The 20694-nt window shown below is 38.6% G+C and overlaps 1 protein-coding gene across 3 annotated transcripts in view; it reads right to left on the reverse strand.

The window, feature by feature from the left end:
• The window catches only part of LOC115787634 (myocyte-specific enhancer factor 2D homolog), a 31590-nt gene extending 12521 nt beyond the window's left edge, over nucleotides 1-19069 (reverse strand). For 2 of the 3 annotated variants that reach the window (XM_030740393.1, XM_030740392.1), the window contains exons 1-7: nucleotides 18877-19069; nucleotides 10911-11261; nucleotides 6095-6298; nucleotides 5328-5465; nucleotides 3465-3681; nucleotides 2492-2548; nucleotides 1753-1934 (exon numbers count right to left, since the gene is read on the reverse strand). In XM_030740393.1, coding sequence (XP_030596253.1) covers nucleotides 1753-1934; nucleotides 2492-2548; nucleotides 3465-3681; nucleotides 5328-5465; nucleotides 6095-6298; nucleotides 10911-10964 — 852 coding nt within the window. In that variant the 5' untranslated portion in view covers nucleotides 10965-11261; nucleotides 18877-19069. Of the gene's footprint in view, nucleotides 1-1752; nucleotides 1935-2491; nucleotides 2549-3464; nucleotides 3682-5327; nucleotides 5466-6094; nucleotides 6299-10910; nucleotides 11262-16860; nucleotides 16913-18876 lie in introns of all 3 variants that reach the window. The other variant, XM_030740391.1, reaches the window with a different exon arrangement.
• Between the last annotated feature and the right edge of the window lie 1625 nt (nucleotides 19070-20694).

Raw genomic sequence — 20694 nt, forward strand, 5'->3', positions numbered from 1 at the left:
CACAGTGGCTAAAGCTAAAGCTATCCATAAGCCAGCAGCCTCGGTATGAGCAAAGGATCAAAGCAGTTACAGAAAAATTAAGGAGGCGAAAGAAAAAGACCTGCTATCTGTCAATGTCCTGCTATCTGGTAAACATACTGGAAAATGATGGAAGTGCCTGGAATTTGATTTGTGATATAAATCTGCAGCTGCTTTTGCTCGGTAAGGTGAAAAATGTCAGGTAAAGCCAGGTTATTATTTGTACCCCTTTCCAGTAGCAGAGCACTTTATTTTCAGTTGTTTGAGAGAAGATACTTTGACTTACTGCAGTTTTTAATACCAGCTTTTATTATGAAAATATTTGGCATTGAAGAAAGAGCTGATTTTTTTACCACATGCTGTCAGTTATAATTCTTAGAGAAGCAACTGGAATCAACAGGTGATGCAAAACGAAAAAACGATGAAAATTGTAATCGGTGCATCTTTACCTTAAACCTGTGATATAATTAGAGGCAGTTCGAGTTACACAGGCTGTAAAACACAACACAGCTGCATTATCACCTTTTACACACTTGCCACTTATGTTTATTTCCTGTTATACATTAATGTCAATGTCTTCAGCTGAGCCTCAGCTGAAGACACTGAAGCTTTAGTTATTTGTGTAGCAACCAACTATCAGATAATGTGTCTTTTTAGTAAGAAAAATGCAAATGTAACTTAGTCAATTTAAGTGAATCTGGAGGTCGAAAATAACAGTAAGAAGAATAAAGAACTCACTGAAGAGCTAAAAAAAAAAACAGGAATAGCTACAGGAAATGCGAAGCAGTACGTCAGCAGCAGTTTAATACTAGCATCTAGAAGACACTGATTTCTGCTCTTGAACCACCAGCAGTTAGTGCACATTTATCTTACTTATTCTAGGACTTGTCAGGATTATAAAATTCCTAGCTCAGCCCTCAGGTGACTGGGAATAGAGTAACTAATACAAAACCACCATGATTATACTGCCCTTGATAAACATTGCAACACAGTGATTCTGTGATTCACAATACATTTTAAGACTATCATGACATCTGTGTTACCACATCTACAACATGCATAAGAATGCCATTTGTTCAGTGTTCTGGTGGGTTGAGAAGAGACGTTTATGAGGTTTGGACTCAGCGCTTAAACCATGAATGAACGGCTGGACTATGCAGAGAAATATTGTGTGATCTGAGTGAAAGCTCCAGGACGGCTACTAAATGAAGTTCGTTGTTGGACTGAACTTTAAGTCCTCGGTGAAACCAGCACTGTTTTTGGTTAGCACAGACACTGTCAAACATGCCTCCAAGAAACGTGGGTGCATGTTTGGTGCAGGAACAGAGAGAAGAAAAATCTCATCGGTACGTCGGTGGGAGTCGGCTGATTCAACACGACTTTACTCACTTTGCTAGACTAAATAATGAGAAGCGTTTAGCACAAAACCTCTTCCCCCAGGTCTTGAATAAAACCCAAAACTGATGGCAAGCATTTCTCTATAACAGACTGTTTAGCTTCAGTGTAATTCTTGAATTTCATTCAATGCATCAATATGAATTCCCAGTGTTTTGTATAATTTTCCAACTCAGTCACTGGAAAACATTTGAGATAAAATGAAAATACTTCATGTTCTTGAATTCATCCTTCAGGTTCAGCTTTTCAGCATCTCAGGTGAGATGAAGACGAGCGGCGTCATGGTGCTCGTCAAAGAAACGGACCCAGATAACACAGGTTCGGCTTAGTTAAGCTCACCATCTGCATGAGGCTCTTTCCGCCCTGTGAGGTGATGACTCGGAGGTCTGGCTTGCGGCTGTTGACCATCTGGGGGCTCTGAGGTGGGGGTGGAGACTTGGCCGGAACTACTTTCCCCAGACTGTTGCCGTTGGAAACGGTGAGGAGGCCTGGGGAGGCCCTGGCACTGGTGTATCCATTAGCTGTGGGAAGATGGAGGTGTGAATAGACAGAAATCAATAGGAAAATCAAACAGGTGAAAGCAGACAGTGAGGTACAGACGGTGTGCCCCCTCAAAGTTGGGTTACATAATCCTCCCAATGGTTTCTTTTTTAAACTGTTTTTAAAGATGTGCCAACAGAATAAAGAAGTAAAAGCCCTCTAATGTTATGGATTACTGGATATGTTGAGGCTCTACTATATGTTACTGGGATTAAAAGGTTTTAAGAAAATGTTTCATTTTAAATCTAAAAATTCAATAAAGAGTCAGTACATGAAAATGTTTTCCTCTGCAAGCTTGAAATAAAGAACTAAGACATGTGCCAGGCTGACTACATTCCCCACAGGAAGTGCTAGGAATCCCATGCATTTCTGTTGTTACTGGTGGCTTCCCCTGATCCCAGTGAGATACAATCACAGACGGTGCAGAGGAGGAGAGGAGGAACGAATACTCCCAATACAGATCGGATAACAGAAGGACGATCCGCAGTGAAAAACAACAAATAAGTGGAGGATAGAGCTCAGATATTTTAATACTCACGGACTGGACTTGGACATCCTCCATTTGAATTATTCAGGTCGCCTCCAAGAAGAGCGCCTATTGATAAAAGCTTAAATTAATAGAAATGTTGGGACTTAAGAATTAAAAACAACACTATAGTTTGGTAGCAGAAGAAAGGGTAATATATATTTCTCAATGATTTATAAAACAACAAAAAGCTACACAATATGAGAGAATTGCCTTTCAATCTGGACATTTTAATTTTCTGTACCTTGGAAAACTCCCTCAGCTCACTGACACACAGTATACTCTATTTGTGTCTCTGTTTTTTCTTAAAAAAAAAAAGAAATGGCATGTACTTATATACATTTTTGATTCCTCTCCCAAGGTTGCGCCTCTAACCAGTACAACATAAGCTACCTAGTCTGCATTTCATTGCACAAATTGTATGAGTATTTGGCAAAAAGGACTTTTAATTAGCTTTAATTTAAATAAGTATTAACTCCAGGTCTTCCCTGCATGTATCAACTAATCAACTAAAATATAACATAAAAGTGGGGAAAAAAAGTGTAAATGCAGTGCAGCAAATGTCACACAGAGCAAATTAGTCCAGCAGAGAGTGGCGTGCATTACTCCCTGAGGAATAAAGCAGCTTGTTATGCATAATGATATGGAACTGCATGCATCCAGTCTCTGCTATAGTCTCTGATTATCTGACAGCGGTGCCTTGCTTGATTTTGTAATCATCGCTGCTATTAACTAATAAAGACTAACATTTACTTGCATTTACAATCCAGTCCTGTTCCATGGAGGTACAAACATGGATAATTTTTTAGCACCTCTTGGTTTTTTTTTTGTTTTTTCTTTTTAAACTTTGGTGTTTCATATCAAACACTAACAAAAACATCAGTATTTTAAAGACGCCATGTTTGTGTACAAGCAGAAAAATCCCTGTACTAAAGCCCATTTAATGGTTTTTGTTGGTCTACAGGCCATTCCTCGTCTCACTCACCTGCACTGGCTGGTCGCTGTGGCAACCCAGGAGACACCGTATTTCTCTGAAGAGCCGGTTGCTGTGGTGACAGGAGGTGGGTATCCGTGAGCGACGATGATGTCACATAGGAGGTAGTTACCAGTGCGTTGCCAGGATTGCTGAACTGCAGTGTGCTTTGATTGGTCGCCTGGACGGTGACCGGCATGGAGAAAGTCTGAGGCGGAGCCGCCGACTGCTGCAAAATTAAGACAACTTCACTTTTAGTCTCACTGTATGGCATTACCGCACTACTTTGCAACAATCAGAGCACTACCTATATGAAGCCTACCATTAGTTTTTTTTTTTTTTTTTTGGCAATTAAAAAAAGTGGTTTCACAACATTTCACAGCTTTAACTAACAAACTACACCACCACTTGTAAACATAATGGCGTGCAATGGAAAAATTCATCTGCATAGTTTTCTTCTACCAACTATTTTGTGGAAGAAGATCAAATCTAATTTCAGAAGTTGTAATTTGGTGAAAATTAAGTAGTACTGTCATGCCACAAGTAACTGCACATCATATAGAGCCCAACCAGAATGGATTTTCAGAGCCTTTAATTAATACATGGAACAAAAAGGCATTTCCTTATTCTGCCATGTTGGAGGAAAGACCGCTGAAAACCTTTGCTGGGTAAGGTAAAAGACATTTTAATATCAAAGGACCTACACTGCATTGTGGTGGTTTTGATGTTAGAAAAATACTTGTAAATATAAACTTGTCAATGTTCTCTGGTGAGTGAACATCAGAATACTACATTTTATTTCTATAGTACTTTTCTAAACCAGTTTCAAGGCACTGCACAGAATTAAAAAGAGCAGCATTAAAAACAATTCCATAAAATAAATGAAAAAGAACGGATGCAAAAGAAAAAAAAATAAAGACATTACATTTTTTTAAATGGGGAACTGATAGTGCTAATCTAATACTAAGAGGAAGTTTGTCGTTTTTTGGAGCTAAAACAGTGAACGCACAGTCCCTTTGTTTTAAGCCTGGATTGTGGGAACTGTAAATTGATTATCTGATGTGTCTGGGGTGGTACATGTATAAGGTGTTAGGTTAGGTGCTTGCCGCTACTGCATCTGTGGTACACTAAAAATCACATAATAGCACCCATGTTAATGTACTTCAGTATTTCCATTACAGCTAAGTGATCAATCTTTTGTAATTTAAATAAAAGAGATGTCAAATGCTCTCTGCCTTCTTTCTTCTTCAAAATGCCCTTTGTGCAAATTTCCCAGTTTGCAGCTCAAACAGTGTGCACATATGATCTTTACCCTTATTTATTTGCTGTAGATAAACATGGTATTATTGTGTAAAAAAAAAAAAATGCAATGATTTAATTTCTCTTTAAATAGAAGACATAGGTGAGTATCATCAGCATATAGTAGAAAAAGTAAAGAGAACTGAAGGTACAAATGGCCAGAAAGACCAAAAAGCTGTGGCTAAAACAAAACATAGATATGTAAACTGTTAGTCCACTGCTGTGAATGACATGAAGGCAGCAAACAAGTTAGACTGCCTATAAAAGACAAAAATGAAGAACAATAGCATGATACAAAAGTAGCCAAAAGACTCTTAACACTGCTATCTCTAACACCGATCAAATATCTGCCTTTAAAAAAAAAAAAAAAAGAAAACGAAAAAAAAAAAGAGCACAGTAAAGTGTGACACAGCTAATTAGACGAACTTCACACCAGTAGTAGGTTCCTGTAGGTACTTAAGACCAAGCAGAACAACAACAGACAAGTGTCTGACCAGTAAGCAGAACAAATTGCAATAATCAAAAAAAAACTGCACGGATTAAAAGAAGACTTAATGGGAAGCTTAGAAAACTTACTCCGTAGCGTTTGAAAAGAACATCCAGGTCCTCTGTGGTTTTACGGTACTTGTCATCATTAATGGGACTTTGGTCAATTGAGTCTTCGCCATCCGGCTCTGGGCTGTCACAGCCATTGAAGCCTTTCTTTCTCAAAGTCTGTGGATGTAAAAAAAAAAAAAAAAAAAAGAAACCTGTTAAGTTCTACTATAGGCTTTATAAGTAAGGAGACATGATACTGCACTCACAGTATGACTCATGAGTTTATTATTTAAAGTGTTTCAGAAAATGTAGGTGGAAGAAAATCAGATATTAACTGCTAATGAAAAATGATTTGATCAAGGGTGTGAAGTCAGAAACACAGTTCCCATTGATTATATCTGGTTTCTTTATAACACCCCTGAGTAAATTCAGTGACATAAGACAATGACATTGAGGTGTGCCAGTTACACTGCCTCTGATTACACAACAGTAATATTTCAAATTCTTTCTTCTGCTACTCCATTAACAACAGTCACAAAGCACACTTCAGGAAGCCTGAGCTTTTAATCTTGTTGATCTTGTCACATCAAAAACACAAAGGCAAACAGCAAATGAATCAAACAAAATTGTGCAGTATACGGCTACATATTTAGCAGATTAAATGGGATATTACAAGTATTATAAAGCTGTTTATGTTTCAAGGGTCTGTACAATAGTACAGCCTTGACAGTTTCAGATTACTTCAAATCTAACCAAGGCCTTAACTTGCTCACTCCTGCAAAAACCCTGATGATACACTGACTAACCTCAATGATATCAGCGTTGGTCCGGCTCTCGTGTGGCTCATTGTACTCTGTGTATTTGAGCAGGACCTTGTCCATGTCAGTACTGGCGTACTGGAACAGCTTGTTTGCATGGTTGAAGATGATCAGAGCAATCTCGCAGTCACACAATACACTCAGCTCATAGGCTTTCTTCATCAAACCAAACTTCCGCTTTGTGAATGTCACCTGAGAAAACAGAAGAAAAGGTTTGTAAAAAGGCAGAGGGGAGGGGGGAAATAATAAATATAAATAATAAAATTGATGTATTTTCTTTTCTAATACCTTAAATTTCTCAGGCTTAAAATACTGCTAATGATGCAAATGCTAGAAAACACTTTTACACAGGTCTTCAAAAACAGGTCTAGGCTTGCAAAATAAAATGGTATCTACAAAAAGAAAGAGCTGATGGCCTTTCATATTTCAGCTGCCTGTAATGCATAATATACACTGCTCAAAAAAACCCCAAAAAAACCCACATCAGATCTCAATGGGGAAAAAACAAAACATGCTGGGTATCTATACTGGGTAATGTGTTAGGAACAAAAGGATGCCACATCATTTGATGGAAATTAAAAGGATCAACCTACAGAGGGTTGAATTCAAAGACGCTCCGAAAACCAAAGGGAAAAAATGATGCAGCAGGCTAGTTTTCATTCCAGCAACTCAAAATGGTACTCAGTAGTTTGCATGGCCCCCACGTGCTTGTATGCATGCCTGACAATGTCGGCTCATGCTCCCAATGAGATGATGGATGGTGTCCTGGGGTATCTCCTCCCAGATCTGGACCAGGGTATCAGTGATCTCCTGGACAGTGTGAGATGCAACCCAGTGGTGTCATGATGGACCAAAACATAATGTTGCTAAGGTACTCTATTGTATTTAAGTCAGGCAAACATGGGGGCCAGTCAATGCTATCAATTGGGAGACAGAGCAAACCTTCTGGCATGATGTGCTCTCCTGGAGGAGTTGGACTACCTGTGCAACTTTTGTGCGGTCCAGGTATCGCCTTATGCTACCGGTAGTAACACTGACCCTAGCCAAATGCAAAACTAGTGAAAAAACAGTCAGAAAAGACAAGAAGGGAAAAAAAATGTTTGTGGCCTCCACCTGTAAAACCATTCTTGGTTTGGGGGTTGTCTCATTGTTACCCCTCCTGTGCACCTATTATTAATTTCATTAACACCAAAGGAGCTGAAACTGATTAACAACACCCTCTGCTACTGAACTGATCAGATCAATATCCCAGAAGTTTAATTGACTTGATGCTGTACTCTGATTAAAAAGTGTTCTTTAATTTTTTTTGAGCAGTGTATATTTCACATAGCTGACTGACACATTAGGTAACAGCAGAGACAAATAATAGTGTACTGTTTGGAGTATTTTTCAGTGCTCTGCAGCATAATGATAATAACAACAACAACAACAACAACAATAATAATTAAGATCCATCAATGAAACACAGCGAGTCAGTTTTCAGCATCAATACTGAAGCATCCTTGTTATTTGTGGCTTTTTATGACTCATAATTATTATCATCGCAATAAATAACCTTCAAAACATTCTGGTCACTAACAAACAGTCAAGCATTTTTCCTTGTGTTCAGTCAATATTTTCTTCTCTTAATACATCTGTTTACAAACAATTGTGATATTCATTGATATTTTTAGCTTTTAAAACATTAATCACTGCTTCTGCCATCATTAGATGTGGTCCACACAGTGACACAGTGTGCTTGTTTGTTTAAGTTGAACAAGAGATTTGGCACAAATAATTCTGAGTATACTCCAGGTAAAACGTTTGTCCCATGTTGCAGTTTATTTAACTGACCGTGGACCAGCTGGTCAGTGTTGAGGCTGGATTGTAAAGTTGAACGTTTTGTCATGTTTCTACTTTATGGTCCCCCTTTTTAATAGAGTTAAATTACTAAAAAGAAAGATATGTTAACAAAATGGCAACCTCTGCAGCTCCATAGGGTATTAGTTTACACTACACTATGTTGCTAGTTCAAGTCCAGCTGTAAAGCTTGTTTATAGCCTGGTACTTTTTTTTTTTCAAAATTTACATTACATCAACAGTTTTTTTCCTTTAAACAACTTATCCCTTTAGTTTTTGTTAAGGCTTAAAGTTAGGGGCACAGATGTTTTGACATGTTTGCCAATACAGGCAGAAGCTGTCAGAAGTAGGATGCAACAAGCAAGGGGTGGATCTGACTGTGGAACTAAGAGGCACGTTCACTGGTTAACAACCAATGACAGATGAGTTAAAGAGTCACCCCCACGTTGGCCATTAAAAAGAATGCAGGTTTAAGGCACTTTGGCATTGCCTTCACTTTTCAGACCTGGAAGCTATGTCCATCTTTAATACTGCCTTCTGGAGCATTTTTAATGACATTACCTGATAAATATGACCTGCTGCATAGCTGTGCAAAAAGTCTATGCTTCGGTTTTGGTGATTTGAGGATATTATTACCGAGCACTAATTAACAAAACAAATGGGTGGCAACACATTGACCATGTCTGCCTTTCATATGGAATCTATTAATTTAACAGTGTTGCAGTACAAATAAATTCCTCACAGATTCTTCTTAATGTTTTATATCATGATTTGACCAGAACACATTTGTGACCACTTTCACTGAATTGGATTTCTTTTTTTTTTTTTTTTTTTTTTTTTCTTTTTGACTTTTGCAGCTTTATTTGATAGTGTTTTGCAGTGGAGAGAGACATGTGTGACATATGTGATCGCCCGCTCAACCACCGAACGTCCCTGGCACCGCTGAATTGGATTTCTTACAGTATTTACAGTACAAGAGGTTGCAAGGTCTGCTGTGTCTGCAGCGTCTGAGCTGGACGTGACAAAAATTTAGGTGGCTTATTCAGAACAGAAAAATTAAAAAGTACCAAATTCAAATTATCGCTACCATCCAACCTGGCAGAAAGGACCTTCTGTAGGTGATGATGGATACATTCAAAAGACAAATCAATGCAGCGATCTACAAATTTGGTGTTCCTGAAAAATGTCTAGGAGCCACCACTTACGGAGAAAAAAAAAAATGTCTGCGCTTGAAGATTGGCCGGGGGGGGGGCACGCGGAGGCCTTTAGAGCATGAGGCAAAAATATTCTGTGTTGCAATGAAAACATAACTGAAGTTTTCAGTTGTCATACAAAGCACTCTGTTTGGCAGGAATCATCTCATCACTCATCCAGTATCATCATTACTGTGAAGTGGGGTGGCAGCCTCATGCAGTGAGGAGAGAAAGGAAACAAATTTCAAATTTTGGAGTATGGCCTGCTTTAGTACTTGAGACATTTTATTACAAGACTTGAATGTGGATGTGACACGAGCATAAACCCAGACAACAACAGAGTTGTGCAGGGCCAGCCCAAAATCATGACTTCACTGTCCATAGGAAATCTGTGAATGGCTTCCAGACAGCTATGCTGCCCATGTAAAATCCTCCCAGTGCCTACCATCAGTAAACAGCCCTTATCATATTGTTATGGTATGCTGGTTCTTGGTTTCTTTTTGTTTCACATAGTGAGCCTTTTCATGAACACACAAACCATATTTTTCCCCAATTCCGGCAATAAAATCAGTGCTTAGAATACAGTTTTTTTTTGTTTAAGATCACATCAATCCTCACAAAGTACTGCCTGGACAACTGGACAACACCATTTTTGGATTAAAAAGCTTTCGGAAGAAAACACTATTATAAAACAGTATTGTATAATACCTAAAACAGCTGGATTTCTAAATAAAGACTCACTGGCGTCCTGCCTTTTGAGTCAACCAATACAATTAATATTGGCTGTATTTTTGAACACTTCACAAGTGATTTTTCAAAGAAAAAAAGAAGGGTTATTTGGTGCATTTGCTTTAACTATAATTAAAATAAATTTAGTAAAATGATCTGCAAACATGTTGATTATGCAGACTTTGTCAGCGAGCTTACCACTAGGTATATTATTTGTATTGTTAATTTATTGATTAATCAGTTTTTTGTTTTTTAAATCTGAACTTTTAAGCTAACATGGCTGAGATGTCACTTTATGATTACTAGAAAAACTGCCTCTGCTGATGAAAGTCATGTCATATGACCAAAAGCTACAGAACAGCTTGTGAACAGACTTAATAAATTTCTTTTTTGGGAATTGCTCATTTTTCCTTCCTCTTTTCATATGGATCAATTTTTTTTTTTTACATGTTCATATACTAACTGCAGCAGGGCCAGACAACAAGAGCCAAGTGTCACTGATAAAGTGTGGTGGACCATACAAAGCAAACACAATGTTTTGCTGGGAATTGGAGTAAAAACAAAAAATGAACAAAATATTCCAGTAAGAAAACTGGCCACAATTAGAACCATGAGAACTAAGAAAATCGTGCATAACTCCTGACCAGTGAGACGAATAAAACTCTTAATTAACCAGCTGACAGCTCTGCTCTATTTATATGGAAAGAGTGGCCTCCTCCTCTGTGGATTTAGCAGAAAAGTAAGCTTTCAATTTGATATTTGATTTTGTAGATTTGGTGCAAACCTCAGCACACTCAGACTCAGGAACCAAACTAAGAACCTTATTTTGAAATAAGGGCTTGACTCTGGAGTGTGATGTTCAAGCTGGAGCTGCATGCATCTGATATGTAACACAGTGTTATAGATACATTTAAAAAAATAAGATTTCAGACAAATCCACTGAGGTTCAATCTCCAGCCTCTTCAATGAGTCACTTGAGATGATTAAGCCTAAGGGGGAAGGTCACATAAAAATGAGCAAACAAATGGATAATTAAGCCTCACCTGCTTGTTCCTTTCATCGGTGATCCTTTGGATCTGAATCTTTTTCCTACCCATGATGTTTTGGAGTTGTGAAGACAAATGTTGTAGTCAGTCAAGTACAGAAGCGCCTCTCAGAAGGTGAGAGAGGAAGTGCAGCCAGAAAACACTGAGACACGGTCATGCACTCGAGGACACGCACAAACACATTTCTCTGTCCAGGTGTGGTGAGGCAACGTGGTCGACTCCTCTAACCTGTGGGTGCTGCGGAGACGCGTGAGGTTGACAAAGTTCTCAGTTCATCATTTGATCAACGGGGACTAAAGTGACAAACTTCCCCGCAGCTGCTGTGGTGAGGAAGATGACACTCTTCTCCTGTATGACAGAAAGAAACAAAGATGTTACTGGAATGCTCTTTATGTGCAACATAAAAAGAGGAAGGGAAAACAATGGATATCTGATGATGGGAATCTTGTATTCATATACAGTAAGTTATCATACACTTGCGTGAAAAAATAATGACTAACCCCATTGTTCAACTGCAGTTAACTTGCAAACAACAGACAACAATGGTGAGTGATTATGAGGCCAGGGGTCACCAAGCAACACACGGCACCACAGTCACAGGTTAAATTCATTGGCTTCCATTGTCTGAATGTCTTCAAGCAAGTACTGTAAAAGGAGTTCAAATTGAAAAAAAATGCTCACAGAAATTGAATTTCGTTGCCAAGATTTGGTTTGTCGCCCTCAGCATTAAAGTAACAGCTAACAGATCAGGTCTGAGATAGGCTGGATGTTTTGTATTTTCTTAAAGTTCACTTCAGCAAGTGAAACTGGGGAAGGGATTCGTTTCAATCATTGCAATCAAAATCTGTGGATCTGAGCAAGTAATAAAAGCAAAAAATATTTACATCCCCAGATCCAAAGGTTGAGATGCTGTGCTAAAAGTAAATAAAAGTAGAAAGTGATTTGCAAATAATTTAAACCTTTTATTTAATTAATGAGTGTGCATTGGAGATATATTACATATGTTAGTACCATCTTCAAGGTCAGAAATTTTAGGTAAGTTTCAGGTATAAAAAAAAGTGCTAGATATAGACTGTTTTATTATCATTTTTGTTTCATAAGTCACCTAATGTCTTCAATAGTCTGGACTGCAGGCAAACCAGTTTACCACTCAGGCTCTTACTACAAAGCCATGCTTGTTGTGACACAAAATGTGGTTTGACGTCATTTTGCTAAAATAAGCAAGGTCCTCCCTGAAAAAAGGATGTTCTCTGCAACAGCATTTGCTGCCTTAAAATGTATATACATCATACAGGATTAATGGTGCCTTCAGAGATATGAAAGTTATCCATGCAATATGCACTAAAACCCCCACTCCTGCCATCACAGATGCTGGCTTCTGATTGAGCACTGATTAATTATAACCTGGATTGTCCCTCTTCTTTTGGACAGGGACACAGAGCACATGATTTCTGAAAATAATTTCAAATTTTAACTGATCAGACAACATGACAGGCTTTCCAATTCCAAAGAGTGGAAAACCCAGTTTCAAGGCCCGGTTACACAGGCCTACAGACTAGTCAGAGATCCCTTGGTTGCTGAGTATGCCTTGACTAGTTAGTGAGTGCTTGCTGGCAGTCTCTAGGTGAAAATGGTTGCAAAGAGGTATACCGTGCTGCCCCGAAAACCTCCTTGTGATTGATTGCTTTGGTCACTAAGAGATTGCTGTGGTCACCTTTAGTTCGCATGGAATATGCCAACTTTTTGGCAAACACTTGCAAACTGCTCATGGAGCACTAGTGAAACTTGAAAAATTGCAAAGCAAACTGGAAACAAAAAATATTAGCCTTCAAAGTCAAAGGTGACAAGTTGACATCTGCCATGCAAAATACAGGTGACTACAGCAATTTGTTAGCAACCAAAGCAATCACAAGGTTTTTGGTACAGCACAATAAATATCTTTGTGACCTGTTTCACCTTGTGATAGCCAGCGACCTCCAGCAACACCTTCCCAACCAGTTGGAGAATACCCATTTTACTCTAGCAATCAGAGTCTGCTGGGGGGCTACTAACCAGTCTCAATTTTTGATTTTTAATTTGAGAAACAAAAGACTATTGCTAACAGTGTGTTGGTATTTGAGAATGTACAGGTCACCTATGTATTCAGACTCACTCTTAGGTACTCTTTATATTGGTCATACTTTAAATTTACCATTAAAATTTATAAGAAAGTCCGAGAGCCATGAAAATGTATTTGAAAATAATGAATAATTAATAATCAGAAAATCCTTGAAAACTCCACTATAGCTCTAATCTGCTTCTTGAGGAAATCAGATTTGAGACTGTGTGGAGAGTGTTTTCTGGCACACTCTGATTGGACCTGAGATTCCTGGGGTAATGAGCTTTGGTAAAGGTTAAACTTTATAATCTAACAACAACTGCAGTACTTACAAATATTTAGAAAGTAAAGTGCATAAGCAGTTTGTCACTTTTACTTTGCATGTTAATGAGTTAAAAGTCATTAACAGTTACATACTGCACAGGTGCACTTACCCTATCTGCAGTGAGAGCTTTTAATTAATCTATATTACATTCGGGATGCACAATTAATCATACATTAATCACAGTTTTAGCGAGAACATTTCATTAAACTCAGTCAGGTGCAATGCTGACGCTTTGCATTTTAGAGGAGCTGCCTGGCGTGGTACATTAAATCAAGCGCTCCCTTGAGCTGAAAGGAAAATTTGTTTTGTCTATTAATTAGTGGAAGGACAGAAAATTTTCATATTTCAGAATGTGCTCCTTTTCTTTGTGATCTTTAGCTTTTGCACTGATGATCAAATCAACATCATTCTTTTTTTTGCAGCTTACTGACAACAATAGACTGCTAATGGACTAAGGTACATAGAACTAAGATGTTTTTTTATGTAACAGAAATATGCTAAAAGGATTTCACCACACCTGTGAAAATAAGATGGTGACTTCATGGTGGACCCCAAAGCTTAACTGTTCTAATCTCATTACTGGCTTGAAAATGTTATTTTTTTTTTTTTTAGATTTTCAACTCCACAAAGTTCATCTTGAGCCTACATTTTACTAAACACGTTACTCAAACTCCATTCTCTTTCCTACATGTGGGCTCAGCTCTGTGGCAATTGTGTTAAGTTTTCCCTCCAGTCTTGACCCTCCACATCCAAGCTTTCCTGTGGGACTGTTGTTAGGCCAGATGGAAAAAATGAAAATGCCACTGGAGTGCACATGGGGCCTCCAAAAAAACCCAAAAACAAAACACATTTCAACAATTGTCCAGACTGAGAATTACTCAGAAGCTGGTGAAAATTCAAAACCAGAGCTGCACTTATGAATTCATACAAAATGTGCTGATCCTGTGAACGTTTAAACGGGTCTTTTTCATTTTATTCGATCAACTCTACAGTTGCCCTACCGCCACCTGAACAGACATCAGCTAGGTTTTTTTCCCTCCATTTATCCATTATGACTTTTCTGCTTGCCAGCCAACTCATTTTCTCCTGAGATGAGAATAATATTGTCACTGAGCGGGTCAGGTGTGGCCATACCGTGTATTTTCACTATCACTTAACATTCATTTAGTCACAGCAGGCCATGACACATTCCTGCACTCGTGTCAGCTCACATAAAAATGATTCCAATCACTTTTAAATCGTAGCATATACAGATGTATAATTATTTAAATGTTACTTGGCATAATGTGGATGCCCCATATTTAAAGATATCAGAAATAGCATCCCTGGTTTTCACACACTGACTTTTGTGCTTTGTTTTCAATTTCAATTCAATTCTCGTTTGCACTCACTTTTTGCTTTCGCTTTCACTTGGTGGTTAAGTTTCGGCAGTAAAAACTACTTTGTCAGGTTGAATTAAACACTGTGGTTTGAGTTAAAATACACCTCCTCACAACACTCACACTGCAAATTGAATAATAATGCATATGCAGTTTGTTTAACTGTATCATACCTATAAACAATTTATAGGTATGACAAACCTGCCTAAAAGTGGGGCGTTAGTCACTATGGGTCAGGCCAACAATTTTGACCAAAAAAAAAAAAAAAAAGCATTATTTGACACCATGGAAATGAGAATAGCCACTTACAGGAACATATGGAAAACTCATAAAACAGGAAATTGAAACTGGTTTAACCAGCATAGCGCCAATCAAACGAATGTGTCACATCAGCCTCCAATCTGACATGTTCAAATCATGTTGCTTTGTCTGAACAGCAGAGCTTTTTAAATCTTATACAGTAACCAAAAACACCACAAACTGGCAGCTTTGTGAAGCTGGATAAACACAGAGAAACTTTTATCAATTAATCAGATGATTGATTAAGGTGCTAATTAACTAAATCCTTCCAAGCACTTCTACTGCTGTTTATACACAATGGTGTCCTTTATTAAACAACATTTTATACAAGCTAACAATTAACCCAATAACCCTCAAGCCCCCAAAAGCTGTTTGACACAGACAGATGTGTGAGTATTAGGTGGCTTGAGTTGTGCTTTCCATAAATTAAATCTACATCCACAGCAGTGTTAATTGATCTTTCAGCGGCTCTAACTGTAGGCACCAACTCCAAACAATTACCACAACACGACATGTAGAACTATCCCACAGACAGAGGGGAAAAATAATTTTAAAAATGCTCTTCCCCACTGACTCTGCTAACTTTGGCACTGTCAGGCTACAATATTATCTTTGATTAGTCATGAATTGACCAGAACGGGGCAACACTGCAAGGCTTCTGTCTAGCCTTCCTCTCCCCAACTGCCCTCTGCATGGCTGCCCCCTCATTACTGTAATTGACACGTTCATCCCTCCACTTCCCCCTTAAGGCGCTGATGGCTCAATTAGGAGGTGGCCGGAGGACTGATTGGACACTGAGATAACGAGATCACTGCTGGGTTAAAACTGAGTCCTGCAGTCAGTTGAACCAAACTCACACAGATGCAGGAAGCCAATCAGGCAGAGAAGACGCAATCCAAAAGACACCATTTAAAAGTATATGGCAGTGACAAATGAATGACTTTCCACCAGGTGTGCCTCATCAGCTTAGGAGGGAAGACATTTGGTCGCTCTGGTGGGCAAGAAAAGAGAAAAAAAAAAAAAAAAAAAAAAAAAGAGCCACACATATGTTATTCGAATCATCCAAGTGATGCTTATGCAACCCTTGAATAGTCTCCTAATGAAGGGGAGTGCAATCAAGCTCAGGGTAGGCATCTGTCTATTTAGGAGTACTGTAATTAGTGGCAGTGACCTTTAGCAGATTATGCACTGGCCAATGAAATGTGCCAAAGCCCTGAAATAAATGATCGGTGCCTCAAACATGACTTGCAGTGGGGTTTGCCCAGCTCCCAGACGAGGGTTCAGGACTAAATGGAATGGCTCAATCTCACACAGCCAAAAGGTGGGCAGCACTGATTTGTACTCACAGTCTGTGACTTTGCAGTCACCTGACAACGTAAAGCAACATTCCAACAATACATGCCATTAGACTTTTGGTTTTTTGTACAGAAAATGTCATTTAACAGTGGAAAATCCCATTTTAATTTCCAAGGTAGCATCGGCAATTTCATATATGACCAAGAAAAACAAAAAAAAAACATGCCATTCAGGGCACGTTTGGCATAGCTGTCTGCATAAAGTCCCAGATTTTTTTTTTTTTTGGTAAAACAACTCAAGAATTAACTACCTAATTGTTTCAGGACTACAAGCTGTCTACTTGAAATAAAGATGTTTTTTTCAAACCAAAATGAATGTTCTTTCAACCACTGACTAAGCAAGATTATAAAGATTGTAAACAGATGTGCACTTGAACTAGACAATGTAAAAATTAAATTTTAAATACAAAATATTACTAAGGACTCCCATACTTAACCAGTTTTAAACCCTTGTGCATTAGGACAATGTGCCCATCTATAAAATTATTACCTTTAGTAAACAAGTCAATGTCTGACCTTCCAAAGCCTTCCAATCAATGTTACTGTTTAAGAAGAAAAAAGCATTAGACATGCAAGTAATAAAGTCAAAAGCAGATACAAAGAAACCTCATTACTCTGGCAAATGATGCTGCTAAAGCAAAAAGAAAAAAAAAATACTAACTGCTTAGAAGTGCCTCCAGTCTTAATAAATGCAGCCGGATGAGGTGTTATTTGAATGGAAAATGATTGCAATTATAAAGAGTTTTCAGTTCAAGGAAAACTTCAACTTACAACTTAACACAAAGGAAAATAAATTAAAACTATCTTTACATGCACGGACTAATTCAACCAACTCAGAAAGACAAAACTTTGTACACACACTCACTGTGTATGTACTGTAAGTGTTAACTTTTATACTCACACCTTTAAACTGGAAAGTCTCATATATTCCCAGATTCTCTTCACACTGGTTTTAAAACAAACTGGATATGCCTAATTAAACAATATTAATCTGTGCTACCATTACTTATTAAGTAATATCTTTATCACAAAAACTTACATTAAGACAGCCCAAAGGCTGCTCACAATTTAAGAGCATGATGCTGTCTCAATGAATTGTTGCTGTGGAGAAACTGTTTCATTCTGTTCATCTTGGCAACCATTACCAGCTTTGTCAGCTTAAATCCTAACACAGAGGCGGCAGCATGCTTCTATATTAATGTTATTTTGCTCATTTTAATCAAATATTTTACTTGAAGATTGCAGGGTTTTTGGCCTGCCGGTATGTTGATCCTGCTGCAAGGCCAGCAGAGGAACAGGACTTGGAAGAATTTGCAATCCAAATAATAAGGTGACATTTTGAAACATTTAAACATGAGGATTTTGTGCCCAATCCAAAGCATACATTAGACATCATGATAAACAGGCTGGTGGGAGAGAAATTATGTGTGAAATCTATGCTGATGGTCAGTGGGGCTGCACTACCTAGGGATGTTATGAATCCATCTGCAGGGACGCCTCACAGTGGTGGATCATCCTGTCAAAGTGGCCTACTTATTGCCCAGCAGCACAGCAGCATGTTATCTACCATAGGAGGGCACAGAAAATCATGGCTGCACAGCCCAGGTCCCCGCTAAACCATAATCAGAGCCCCAATTTCACTGTTTTTTTGTTGTTGTTGATGTTGTTTTATTTTAAGTATTATTAATCAGCGCAGCAAATCAGACCATGCAAATACGGACATAACAGTTTGACCACTGCTGTTGGCTCTTTTTTTAATACTGGGTGCATGGTTCTACGCACGTAAAGCAGTGCAGGAAAGTGCAATCTTTTTAGAAGAGCTGGGGGGAAAAAAATGCAGTTGCAGGGTGAACAGCTTTGAACAATAGCTCTCCTTTATGAGCAGTTGGACAGTTTTCTCCCTAATGGTATTAAACTATTAACCGTGTAAGATCTGATACGCGAGGTCCACATGAGGTTAAAGTTATTTTATTTATTTATTTTTTTTCTTAAAAGTGGGAGCAGGAGTCCAAGCTGTATCCCCCAACCATGATGACAGATGTGAGTCTGGATACTGAGGAGGCCCATTGACGGTAGACAGGTACCCTACGCGATCTAATCTGACATGTTGGGGAGGCAAAGGCTGGTGTCAGATCCTAGGTTCTGATTTTTTTACAAACCAATCACACCTCTTTAGGACACCATAACAACGCGAGCCGATTTGCAAAGCAGAGGACAAGCTAACGTTACTCTACACAGGCCATTTCACAATTTTCTAGTTACGAGTCCGACCGACAGCCATTACCTTCCTCACTCACTCCATATAACTCGGCAGTGCTAGCTGGAGTACGCACTACTTTTAATCATATTACAGAAATTTTATGTTCACATGAAGACTGGGTATCTGTGTAATATAGCACACTACGGCGTCGCTTATTACTTTGCTGTATTTAAATAATAAAGCAAGCAGGTCTGCACCCGTGTGAAGGAAAAAAGACGCAGGAAGGAAATGTATCACTCCACTTACCCTGAAATATTGCTGATAAACACCGACAACAAGCCTGCCACTAACCGCTCCAGAGGTGACCCGTGTTAATTAAGAAACATTAATTATCTGCGCTGAAGCGACCTCTCTATTTACATGAATCCGCGGCATTTTATTCCCTTTAATGTTGATGTAACTATACTATCCACCCAGGCGACACAGCGTACCCAGTGTACGATCGACGTCATTGATATTAGCCCGTGATCGACGCGCCACGCGTCCAATCAGAGTCTGACGTGCAAACTTCTCGTCCAATCACAGACGAATGTCGCCTGAGTGGGTCGGTCTGCGAGAGAGGACATGACGGAGGTGACGGCCATGTTCTGCAATAGTGTTGGTATCCCTCCGCCTCAGTATTTACCTTTTGCATGATTTTGCATGTGGGGAAAATGTCACTGTAGCCCCACTGTGCCCAGCCTGCTTTCCATAAGAGAGCCCGCTAGGCCATTTGTTTTTCACGTCTGCAATCAACACGGCCCTGTTAGCGGCGAATAACCGCCTGCTGCGGTGTGCGAAGGTTGTCAAAGTGGGAAATGTTGAGTGTTGTGAGGCATTTACCGCTTAAATTGTTTTCACCTCTAGAGCTTCTTTCGTGACGGTATCAGACGCTTTGATACCAGATTAGTGAAGTGTCCACGGATTGTTTTATAGTAAATAAAGGTGCACGCAGTTAAATCAGTATATATACATACATATATACATACATATACGTATATATATATATATATATATATATATATACATACATATACGTATATATATATATATATATATATATATATATATATATATATATATATATATATATATACATACATATACGTGTATGTATATATATATATATATATATATATATATATATACATACATATATATATATATATATATATATATATATATATATATACACTCTGTATATATAGTCTGCAGTTGAATTCCAATTTTTATCTAAAAATTGGAATTTATTATACATTCACTGGTCTCTTTATTAGGTACACTTGTTCAACTAATTGTTAATACAAATGTCTGCAATGTCAGGAATTGAGTATATGTAAATGTGTAGACATGATCAAGATGGCCTGCTCAAATTAAAAATGAGCATCAAAATGGGGGCAAAAAAATTATTTTAGTGACTCTGAATGTCGTATGGTTGTTGGGGCCCGGCAGGCTGGTCTGAGTATTTCATAAACTGATGATCTGCTGGGATTTTCCCACACAGCCACCTCTGGGGTTTACAGAGAATGGTCCAAAAAAGAAAAAATATCCAGTGAGCGGCAGTTCTCTGGGTGAAAATGCCTTGTTGATGCCAGAGGTGAGGAGAATGACTAGACTGCTTTAAGCACACCACAGCCTACCTGAGTACTGTTACTGACCATGTCCATGTCTTTATGTCCACAGTATCCTCTGATGGTTGCTTCCAGCAGGATAGCACACCATGTCACAAAGCTCAAATAATCTCAAACTGGTTTCTTGAACATGACAGTGTGTTCACTGTACTCAAATGGCCTCCACAGTCACCAGAGCTCAATCCAATAGGCAAAAATCTTCTAGCAAGGTGTACCTACTAAAGTGTCCGCTGAGCGTATAGGCTGCATGTTGTAGTCCAGCACATATGCAGTAGTGCATAGCTTTATAATGTGTAAGATGTTTGTATATAATCATAATAATATATCCATTAAAAAAATGACTTCTGCATGCAGGATCATTTCTGGTGTACAGTATTACAGGGCCAAGCTGACACATTAGAAGGCCAAGAGGCCTCATGACCTTTGGGTACATATTCCAGTCCCCCCAGCCAGC

Source organism: Archocentrus centrarchus, chromosome 11 (assembly GCF_007364275.1).
Source record: "Archocentrus centrarchus isolate MPI-CPG fArcCen1 chromosome 11, fArcCen1, whole genome shotgun sequence".
NCBI lineage: Eukaryota > Metazoa > Chordata > Actinopteri > Cichliformes > Cichlidae > Archocentrus > Archocentrus centrarchus.